General features: G+C 44.3%; 1 protein-coding gene across 1 annotated transcript in view; it reads left to right on the top strand.

The window, feature by feature from the left end:
- Positions 1-4,575: 4,575 nt before the first annotated feature.
- Positions 4,576-12,277, top strand: part of LOC119965337 (solute carrier family 22 member 5-like) — a 169,799-nt gene continuing 162,097 nt past the window's right edge. Inside the window, exon 1 of the mRNA XM_038795962.1 lies at positions 4,576-5,106. Within this exon, the coding sequence (XP_038651890.1) occupies positions 4,717-5,106 (390 nt within the window). The 5' untranslated portion in view covers positions 4,576-4,716. The remainder of the gene's footprint in view (positions 5,107-12,277) is intronic.

The raw sequence follows: 12,277 nt of genomic DNA, 5'->3' as shown, positions 1-12,277 counted from the left end.
TACCACCTTTTCTGGCAAAGTTCTTCCCAAACTACATAACTCCTCATCTCTCACCATTAAAAATTGATTAGCTCCCGTATCTCTTAAAATTGTGACTTATTTACCTGCTCCTCCTGATACACATGAATAAACTTTACCCACACAAGTAAATTATTTAAAGCGATCTGGCACCTTCTTATCAATCACCTCTTGATCAGGCTGTGCAATCTTTTGCACCTCCTTTGCTTCACTTGGGCTTTCCTTTACCACTTTAACAATCCCCACTATCTGATCCTGCTTTACCACATCCGCCTTCCCAGTGCTTTTCTTCAACCACTAACACTGTGACTTTACATGGCCTTGTTTATTACAGATCCATCATCCTGGATTTCTTTTTTAATCTGAGGTACACTCTCCTTATTATCTCGCATCAGATCACCTTTACTTTACCACTTGATTATTTCTCATGTCCCCAGTTTCTATCCCTCACAGGCTGAAACTGATGTCAGAAACCAAGCTTTGATTTATGAACTAATTCATAATCCTCTGCAATTTCTGCTGCTCACCTCACAGTTTTAACCCTCTGGTTTTCCACATGAGTTCTCACTACATCAGGAATTGAATTTTTTAAATCCTCCAAAAATATAATTTCTCTGAGGTCTTCATACGTTTGTTCTATTTTCAAAGCCCTTATCAACAACCAAATTACTCTGTTTGATTCTTTCAGTCTCCATGTATGTTTGACCAAATTCTTTCCTTAAATTTCCAAACCGTTGTCTGTAGGCTTCAGGCACTAGCTCATATGCACCTAAGATGGATGTTTTTACCTTCTCATACAACCCACTCATTCGGTAGTGATGCAAACACTTCACTAGCCCTACCTACCAGCTTTTTTTGAATCAGTAATACCCACATGTCCTGTGGCCATTTCATTTGTTTAGCTACCTTCTCAAATGAAATGAAAACGACTTCTACCTCCTCTTTAATCGTTGGCAATGCTTGGACATATTTAAATAGATTCCCACCAAGCCTTTGGCATTTTACTCTTTCTTACTCTTCTCATCACTATCATCCAACCGTATGTTTTGCTTTATACCTGCCAATTTTAACTGACTGTCATGTTTCATGGCCATTTTCTGAAGTTCAAACTCTCTTTATCTTTTTCCCTGATATGCATCTCCCTTTCTCTTTCTTTTTTTAATGTTTGGGCTATTCTTTCTGTTTTCCTTTCTTCTCTCTCTTTTTCATCTCTCTTTCTCTTTCTTTCCCCCCTCTCTCACTTTCATATTCAAGCTGCTTTAATTCTTTCTCATGTTCCATTTGTTTAATTTGCAACTGAATTTTTGCCATTTCCAATGAGTCAAACTGTATCTCAGGCAACTTTAAATGCTTCGCCACCACCATAATTACCTAATATTTTCACATTTAGTCAGGTAATATTAACTGCAATGTTTTTGTGAAATCCATCAGTCTGCTTTTAGTCTCTGTCTGTAAGGTACTGAGTGTGACCGTCTCCACCCCCAAAAACTTCAGAGACTCTGAAAGAGCCATTGTCCACAACACATTCCCCACTCAAACTAAAATACCACACCTGAAAAGTAACCATAATATGCTCACCCCTCACTGTCTTTAAGTTCACTAAGCCAATCCTATAGATAGACTTTTATCCCGGACGAGCCCCCAATTTGTTATGGGCCAGGGTTTAGAGAACCCAAAAGTGTATCATGGAGTTCACCAGACCCACAACTTTTACATTATGGAGACCACACGGCCCACTCTACAGGTGTGGTACAGCAGAAATAGAAAAATATTTTTAAAAGCAAAACAATGTTTATTGTATGAATTCAAGTTAACCATTTTAAAACATACAGTGAACATCTTAGCAACCATCAATTCAATTACAACCCCCAAATACTACAACAGTGAGTAATCCTTTAAGCTTCCTTTCAACATCCATAAGACTTAAAACACCTTTTATCAGAAGCACGTCAGGTCAAAGTCACTACTGTTATTAGTTTTACATGATACAGTCTTTAGATTACAGAGACAGACTCTAATACACCTTCTGGCTGTTACTGCAGCTATCCAGCTCTGAAAAAGAAACTAAAACACACCCTGCAGCAAATTGCCTAAAACAAAAGTAAAAAAGCTGACAGATAGCCCAGCTCCACCCATTCTCTGACATCACTGCAGTAATAAACACACATTTCTTGAAGGTACTCTCACTACAGATACTTATGTACGCACCCATTTATAAATACACATTTCTTAAAGGTAATCTCACATGACACAAGTATACTTTAGCATGTACGGTGAGAAATCTTCATTATCAAATCTTCCCTTTCCTTTTCTACTCCTCATCACTATCATCATCCAGTTCCGTGTTATCAAAGTCCCTCTGACGTTTTCCTTTTTGTTTGAAATGTGATTTTTTTTACCATCATTCTGAACGCTTTGGATCCTTCTGTAGTCATCGTAGGACTTTTAAAATTTGGTTGCTGTAGACACTATTGAGAAATGACACTGTGCTGCAAAGTGATTGAACTTGCAACAATTGGGACATTGCTTGCCTTTTGCCGGACAATTTTATTACTGTGCAATTGGCCACAGCGTGTGCGCATCATCACTCTTGTGATGTCACTCTCAAAATGGCCACCAGCCATTGTACGCAGTTTTCTTTGCTGCGACACAGCATTAATGTGTCAGCCACGTTTCCCAATGTCACGCTGTTTTCTTTTGCCATGACCTCCGCATATTCAGAGCAAGCTTGTTCACTGGCTTTGCACATATCAATCACATCTTCTATCGGTAATATCAGTTGTCCCAGCATTTTCTCATGGAAACGCTCGTCATTTATCCCAAGCACATCTTGATCACGGAGCATTGGCAGCCGATGAAAAGTTACAGGACTCCACTCTTAATGTCAAAGCTGTCAGGAAAGAATCTACTGACTCCCCTCTGAGGTGCAGCCTTTTCCTGAACATGTAGCGCTCATAGGTCTCATTCACTGCTTCTTGCAGTGTGCCTCAAACTTCTGTACCACTATGTTATATTTTGTTTTATCCTCATCATCAGTAAATTCAACGGAACTATAAAGTTCTAATGCTTGCCTTCCAGCCAAATTTAGAAGTAGTTCTATTTGGAAGCATTTTCTAGCGCTGAGGTAGTTGGGATACTTCAAATTGCTGTTTAAAGAATGCCCAGCTTTGACATAATTTACCGTTTGTCCTGAAGGAGTCAGGTTTCTTGAGACTCTCCATCTTACGATTTGCCTTCTGTGTAGATTTTATGATCATTGCAGTGGCTTGTTTGTTTTCTTCAATCTTTTTATGCTACCCTTTCTAACCTAACTGCTTCTTACTTGTAGAAATGAACTCCTGGTACCATGTTGTGCTCTATGTGTGCTAAATTCAGGATGGCTGACGTAGTGTTCACAAAGACTACAAAATAGCTTTACCTTGACCAAAGTTATACATTTTTTAACACTTATTTGGATTTGACACTTACTCCGAAATAATACACAGCTGATAATTAACGTATAATCTACGCTCACCTACAACTAACAAGTACAGCAGCGCCGGTTCAATTCCTGTACTGGCCTCCCAAACAGGCACCGGGATGTGGCCACTAGAGGATTTTCACGGTAACTTCATTGAAGCCTACTTGTGACAAGAAGCAATTATTATTATTATTATTAATAATAATCTCTACACTATTATAAACTATGATCTGCTCTTACTCATACTATCTTTCCTTCAGTCTGTACTTTAGCTGGTTCCTTCACTCCCCCACCCCCCCCCCCCCCCCCCCCAACCACAATCAATATCTGATATACTTGTAACTCTAGCTCCCTCTGGTGGCTGATGTAGATATTTAATTAATAGCTCCAGTTCTCACATTTATAATAATACCACACTCTCTTCAAGACAGGTTCTATAAGGATCAGGTCCCCAGGATCACCTGCTGAGATGGCATGGAAACAGCTTTCTTCTCCTCTTCCGCAACCAGTCCCCCTACTCACTCATGACGTGTGTGTTACCCAGTGAACTCACACTCTTATTCAATGGTTACGTTCTCTGGGATGTCTGTTTATAAACTGATTTTACATTCAATTGGAAAATGGAAGTTATCCGGGAGGTCAACATATGGAAGGAGTTTGTATCAGAAACAATTTGCTGTCAAGACTCCTGAAAGTGAAATTTGGAAACAAAGTAGAACCTTCAACTGGAAGACAATCAGAAATTTACAATGTCATTCAGAATAAACATGAAATTCATTGTGCTCGGTGGTTACCAAATGCTGCCCCAAGCCTCCCTCCAAGACAAATTCCAAAATACATATCCAACCGTTTGGAATGATTGGGCTGTCTACACGCAGCCTATACCTCAAACACATGTGACAATAATTATTTTCATTCCTTGTCAATAGTACAGTAAACAGAAATCGTAATCTTTGTAATTTCTCTCAAGTTACAAAAAAGTTAGTGTTTCTCTCTCCGGAAGAACAAAAACACTTCAGTGTTGACAAACCAATTTGTTATTGAAAGAAGAATGTGCTGCGATTGGGAGGAGCTCTGGGGGCCCGGTGAAGATTGGATGTATCGATGGAAACGATTGAGGTTGAAATGAACTTTGAAATAACTCCAGGCTGTGGTTACGCTCCGCCCCCGAAGGTAAATTGCTGCAGTTTGAGGAAGTCAGTCAGTCAGTCGCTCTCAGTCCTCCCGCTCTCACTAACATGCGGGATTACGCTGAAATCACCGCTTTCCTGGGAGAATGGGGACCCTTCCAGAAAATGATCTTCTTCCTTTTGAGCGCCAGCATCTTTCCCAACGGTTTCTGCGGATTGTCCATAGTTTTTGTCGGGGATATTCCGGAGCATCGCTGTTTAATTCCCGGGAATCTCAATCTGAGTGAAGCGTGGCTGAATCGGACTATCCCTCTGGAACAAGAAAGAGGCAAACTCCAGCACAGCCAGTGCAGACGGTACCGGTTGGATGTGATCAGGAATCTTTCAGCGACGTTTGCCGACCCAGGTTCCATCAATATGTCTGAGGTGGAACAGGAGCCCTGTTTGGATGGTTGGGAGTACAGTAAGGATCAGTACATCTCCACCATCGTCAGCGAGGTAAGTGGCTGAAGGAATACATTGACAATAGTCAGTTTGACAATTTGGCCCTAACTACCTGTGTCCTCTGTTCGCATTTAAGGGCTGCTCCAATGCTGCCCTCTTTATTTCACCTTCATGAAGCCCTGCTGACTCTGCTTGATTATAATATGCCTGAGTGCTGTGCTATTACATCTGTTAATACAATAAGAAGTCTTACAACACCAGGTTAAAGTCCAACAGGTTTGATTCAAACACGAGCTTTCGGAGCGCAGCTCCTTCCTCAGGATTCACCTGAGGAAGGAGCTGCGCTCCGAAAGCTCGGGCGCAATTCTCCGCACTCACGAAGGTGCGAAGAATAGCGGGGTTCGTAAAATTTTACGGCCACGCTAGTCCGACGCCCTCCCGCTATTCTCCCCCCCCCCCCCCACGCCCGACTCCCGATACGAATCGCTGCCGCCGTTTTTTTACGGCGAGCAGCGATTCTCAGCTGTCCGATGGGCCGAGTTCCAAGCCCTTTACGGCTGTTTTTACGAACGGCACACTCACCTGGTCTGGCCATTCATAAAAACGGCCGTAAAGTGCCGATTTTGAAAACCATGGCACCGATTGGCACGGCAGTACCACGGCCGTGCCAAGGGTGCCATGGGCCCGCGATCGGTGGGCACCGATCGTGGGCAGCGGGTCCGATTCCCCCGCACTCTTTGTCCTACCGCCGCCCCACTGTATCACTTCGCGGGGCAGCTGAGGGGCATCCCGGCCCGCGCATGCGTGGGTTTCACGCAAATGCGCGATGATGTCATCCGTGCATGCGCGGGTTGGAGTCTTCCAATCCGCGCATGCGCGGCTGACGTCATGTGATACGTCAGCCGGCGCAAAGTCTGGCAAGCGGGCTTAACGAAATTCGTTAAGCCCGCGATGTCGGAGTTCACGGCTGCGGCGTACTAGCCCCGACCGGGGACCAGAATCGGTTCCCGGTCGGGGAGGGGGGGCTGGCGTCAAACCCGCCCGGATTCTCTGGGAGACTCGCGCCCCTCGTGTTTGAATCAAACCTGTTGGACTTTAACCTGGTGTTGTAAGACTTCTTACTGTGCTCACCCCAGTCCAACGCCGGCATCTCCACATTTGTTAATACAGCCTCTACTAGACATTTTCCGAATGACAGATGTTAAGCTAGCTGACGTTTAGTTTTCTGTTTTGGCCTCCCTTTTTGCATATCAGTGTTACATTTGCAGTTTTCTAATCCTCTGGGATGTTTCCAAAATTTACGAATTCATGGATGGGCTGGATTCTCCGTCCCGCTGTGCGACATTTCGGTTTCACCACGCCGACTGGATGTTCCTTTATGCCGGCTTGTCAATGGGGTTTCCCATTGTGGGGCAGCCACACGCAATCAGGAAATCCCCAGGCTGCCAACAAAACGGAGTATCCCATCTAGCACATGGATTATTATAACCAGTGTATCCACTATTTCTGTAGCTATTACTTTTAGAATCCTTGGATGCAACCTATCCAGGGAACATATCAGCCATTAGCCCCATTTGTTTGTCTAGTATTTTTTCTCTCGTGATAATTATTGTATTTATTTCCTCCCCTTGATTATTTAGTATTATTGGAATGTTATTGGTGTCTTCCAACCTGAGAAGACTGATACAACATACTTATTGAACTCCTCTGTCATTTCCTGGTTCTGCATTATTATTTTCCCATTCTCATTGTCCAAGGGACCTATGTTCACTTTGGATCTCTCTTCCTTTTTATATATTTAGATGCAAAGAATTTACAGTGCAGAAGTAGGCCATTTGGCCCATTGAGTCTGCACTGGCCCTTGCAAAGAGCACCCTACTTAAACCCACGCTTCCACCCCATTTCCGTAACCCAGTAATCCCACTTAACCTTTTGGACACTAAGGGGCAATTTCACATCACCAAACCACCTAACCTGCACATCTTTGGACTGTGGGAAGAAACCGGAGCATCCGGAGGAAACCCTCCCAGACACGGGGAGAAATTTCAAACTGCACACAGACAGTCATACAGGGCCAGATTGAACCCGGGACCCTGAAGCTGTGAGGCAGCAGTGCTAACCACTGTGCCACTGTGCTGCCCAAAAGAGAAGTTCTTACCATCTCTTTTTATATTATTTGCTAATTTACTCTCATAGTTTATCTTCTCATGTTTTTTTATTTTCTTCGGTCATCGTTTTCTTTAACTTTCCCAATCCTGGGGCAGTGCGGTGGCACAGTGGGTTAGCCCTGCTGCCTCACAGCGCCGAGGACCCAGGTTCGATCCCTACTCTGGGTCACTGTCCGTGTGGAGTTTGCACATTCTCCCCGTGTTTGCATGGGTTTCGGCCCCACAACCCAAAGATGTGCAACACATTAAATTGCCCTTTAATTGGAAAAAATGAATTGGGTACACTAAATTTATGAAAAAAACTTCCCCAATCCTCTGGTTTACCTCTAATCTTTCCAATATTGTATGTTTTTTATGTTCAGTTTAATTCTATCCTTCAGTTCCTTGGTTAATCATAGCTGATTTATCCCCTTCCTAGAATCATTCTTCCTCACTGGGACACATCTTTGCTGTGAGTCATGAATTATTTTCATAAATGTCTGCCATTGCTGATCAATTATTTTTTCTACTAAACTCCTTTCCCAGTCCATTCCAGCCAATGCTGCCCGCATTGCTTTGTGATTACCCTTATTTAAGTTTAACACAGTTCATCCTTATGACCACCTCTGCCACTTTGATTTTTCTAGTCCACATGGAAGATTAAAGTCACCCATGTTTAAAGTACTACATGCCCTCATTATCTCCAGACTTATTCTCCATCCTACCAATAGCTGCTGTTTGGGGGCCTTTGGATCACTCCCACTAGTGCCTTATTCCTCTTGTTATTTCTCACCTCCACCCATATGCATTCTGCATATTCTGATCCAAGATCTTTTTTGCTATTGTACTTATTCCTTCTCTTTTATTTTATAAATTTAGAGTATCCAATTACTTTTTTACAATTAAGGGGCAATTTAGCATGTTCAATCCGCCTATCTTGCAAATCTTTGTGTTGTGGGGGCGAAACGCACGCAAACACTTTGAGAATGTGCAAACTCCACACAGTCAGTGACCCAGAGCCGTGATCGAACCTGCTAACCACTGAGCCACCATGCTGCCCAGTACTTATTCATTCTCTAATTAACGCAGTTACTCCCAATCATTTCCTTTCCTTCCTGCCTGTCTTTAAAAAAGTCACATATCCCTGAATATTTAGTTCCTATCATCAACTCTTCAGTCACGGATTCATCTCCGATTCACCTATTTTTATACTCACTAACATGTTGCACCAGGAATAATCCAGAGATTACAACCTTTGAAGTCCCGCTTTTTAGCCTTCTGCCTCGATCTCAGAATTCTTGATGCGAGACCTCATCCTTCATTCTACCTATATCGTTGGTAGCAACGTGTGCCACAACTTCTGACTTATCATATGGTCCCTTTACGATGTCCTGCAGCCATTCGGTGACATCCTGGTCCTGGTCCCAGGAAGACAATTCACCATCCCGGAGTCACATCTCTGGCTGCAAAAAGCCCTGTCTCTTCCCCTAACTATCGAATCCCCTTTCACTATCGCTCCTCCTTCCTTCTTCCTTCTCTCCTGTATAGTCAGGACGCTTGTGGTGCAAGAAGCTTGGATCTGGCTGCACTCCATTGAGGAATCAGTACCCACATCAGCTTCCATAAAGGAAAACTGATTTGAGAGTGGAATCCCTGGGGATTCCTCTAATACCTGCCTTTTTCTCCTGGACTGCTTGGTGGGCATGCTTCTTTCCTCCAGTCCCTTGGGCAGTAGTGTGACCATATCTCTAAATGTTCTATCCACGTAATTCTCAGCTTTGGGAATGCACCAAGTGCCTTCAGCCGCTACTCAATTTTCTGCAGTTGGGAGCATGTTATCTAGGATGCCAGCAGGGTCCATAACTTCCCACATATGACAGGTCACACACTCTACTCAGCTGTCCTCACCTGCCATGTATTAACCTTAAATGCACTTCATCCAACTTGCTAACTTTTCTCATTACTTTGTCTTCACAGATAATTCTCTTACCTTAACTTAGTCTCCTTGTCTAATTCTAATTCGGCCTATTTTTCCTTGTCTCACTTATATTTACTTGTCACTTTATTATGTTGGCTCTGACTTTTACTTTCCCTGGTGCTTCTCAGTTAATCCCTTAATATTACTCTTTTCTAATTTACTACTGTTTAGGGTCAGTCCCTAATGGTGGTTCCTTATCAGTCACATCTAAGTCCCTCGACCTTACTCACCCAATCAGCTGCATTCTCTTTCCCCGAGTCACTTTCTGTATCGGACCTCATCTCAGGAACTCCGCCTCTGGGTTCAGTGAAGTTTTGCAGCGTTTGCTCTTTTTAAAGTGTCACTGCCACTCCAATCAGCTGCTCCCACCAGATTCTCTCTCCTTCCAGCGAGTATGATGTTCCCAGACTTGGACAGCCAACCTTGAAAGCTTTGTAGAATTTTTTGGGGATTTAGATCATTAAAGTGTAATGTTACTTGGCTTGGGGCCATGTAATGTTTCTCACTTGTCAAGTCAGGGTGTGACTGCAAATGAAGAGCTAATCACATGATTCATTCGTGTCCTGTATTGTCCCCAGTTAAACAGCATATTACGTAAGGTTAACAAATAAATGTACTTCAATTACTTGATCATTGCATGTAACTACACTACAAACAAAATGTAAATAATGATTAAACCTTAACTTTTCTCCAAGTGGGAAGGAAAAATATGAGCTGAACAATTGGCTACCTTCAAAGGATAGTTCAAGCAGTCAGGAAGTATTTCCTCCAAAAGGAAATGTAGGACAAACAAATTCACAGCTCCCTGGATGACAATAGAGAGACAGATGAATATGCAAAAGAAAAAAAGACTTGTGGCACGATATCAAGTGAATAATACAATGGAGAATCAGGCTGCATAGGTGAGGTTCAGAGGGTAAGTGTGGAAACAAATAAGAAAAGTAGAGAGGAGTATGAAAGAGACTGGCAGCGAACATAACAGCAATCATACTCCAAGAGGCATAGCAATGGAAAAGGGTGATTAAAGGAGGAGTAAGGTAAATTAATGGCTGTAAAGGATATTTATTCTTCAAGGTAAAGGACATAGCTGAGGTATTAAAATTAATACTTTGCATATGTGGCAACCAAGGAAGAAAATACTACCCAGGTCAGAGTGGAAGATGAGGTAATTAATACACCAGAGGGATGTAAATTGATAGGGAGGAGCCATGAGTGCCTCACGGCGCCGAGATCCCAGGTTCGATACTGGCTCTGGATCACTGTCCATGTGGAGTTTGTGCATTCTCCCCGTGTTTGCATGCGTCACTGTCTATGTGGAGTTTGTGCATTCTCCCTGTGTTTGTGTGGGTTTTGCCCCCACAACCCAAAAATGTGAAGGTTTGGTGGATCGGCCATGCTAAATTGCCCCTTAAATGGAGAAAAATGAACACGGTAGCACAGTGGTTAGCACTGTTGCTTCACAGCTCCAGGGTCCCAGGTTCAATTCCCGACTTGGTTCATTGTCTGTGTGGAGTCTGCACGTTCTACCCGTGTCTGCATGGGTTTCCATTGGGTGCTCCGGTTTCCTCCCAGTGGTCCCAAAAGACGTGGGGTGCGATTCTCCGCCCCCCACGATGGGTCGGAGAATAGCGGGAGGGCCTTCCCGACATTTTTCCCGACCTCCCGCTATTCTCCCCCCCCCACGGCCGCCCCACGACACGAATCGCTGCTCGCCGTTTTTTTTACGGCGAGCAGCGATTCTCCCCAGGCCGATGGGCCGAGTTCCCAGGCCTTTACGGCCGTTTTCACGAACTCCAACACACCTGCTCTCACAGTTCGTGAAAACGGCCGCAAAGTGCCGTTCTCGAGAACCATGGCACCGATTGGCACGGCCGCACCACGGCCGTGCCAAGGGTGGCATGGGCCCGCGATCGGTGGGCACCAATCGCGGGCAGCGGGTCCGAACCCCGCGCACTCTTTGTTCCTCCGCCGCCCCGCTGGATCAGTCCGCAGGGCGGCTAAGGGGCATAACGGCCCGTGCATGCGCGGGTTTCACGCATATGCGTGATGATGACATCCTCGCATGCGCGGGTTGGAGCCGTCCAATCCGCGCATGCGTGGCTGACGTCATCGTGCGCGTCAGCCGCCATTACCCTTGGCGCGCGGGCTTAGCGAAGTTCGCTAAGCCTGCGATGCCGAGGTTCATGGGGCCCCGCTGCTAGCCCCGACCGGGGAGCAGAATCGGGTCCCGGGAGGCGGCAGCCTTCACGACTCTCCGCATTTGCGGAGAATCGCGCCCCTGCTGTTACATAATTTAGACACTGAATTCTCCCTCTCTGTACCTGAACAGGTGCCAGAATGTGGCGACGAGGGACTTTTCACAGTAACTTCATTGCAGTGTTAATGTAAACCTACTTGTGACAATAAAGATTATTATTATAAAAAATTATTGAACAAAAGGAGGAGCTATGAGATATGTTGTCTATCCTTAAAAGTTCATAAAGTACCAGGAATGGGTAAGGTACATCCAAGGATACTGAGGAAAGTGAGACTGGAATTTGATTTTCTAGTCTTCCTTAGACACTCTACTGGTTCTGGATGATCCAACAATTGCAAACGTTGCATCCTTGTTGAAAAGGGTAGAAGGATTAACCTACCGGGGGTGGTGGGGGTGGGGGGGGTGCAACTTCGAGAAACAATAATTCAGCACAACATTCATATCAGATCGACAGATGCAAGCTAATTAAGAAAAGCCAGAATGAATTTGTGTTCTGCCCACAGAGTCCACACAAGAGGCTAAAATAAACTGTTTGTTTATTGAACAAGAAACTAATTACATTTTGTCCACAGGTGCCAGCCGGGACTTCTCTGTCCGGTTTCCACTCAGGCCGAGCTTTTATGCATAGTGTCCATGGGGCCCGCGCCCCTCAGCGAGGAAGCTCGTACTCAAAGACTCACAGGGAGACTAATTGGTCTGATTCCTTGGGTCACATGCTAGTTAGAACAATTTGTTAAAGGTAAATCACATTTCACTAACTTGCTGGTGTATTTTTAAGAGGTAACAGATAGGCTCAATGGGGGGCAATCAATAATGTTGATGTGCTGTACGTAGACTTCCAAA

This window comes from Scyliorhinus canicula, chromosome 4 (assembly GCF_902713615.1).
Source record: "Scyliorhinus canicula chromosome 4, sScyCan1.1, whole genome shotgun sequence".
NCBI lineage: Eukaryota > Metazoa > Chordata > Chondrichthyes > Carcharhiniformes > Scyliorhinidae > Scyliorhinus > Scyliorhinus canicula.
The sequence above is the reverse complement of the archived record's forward strand: the minus strand, read 5'-3'. Positions and strand labels throughout refer to the sequence as shown.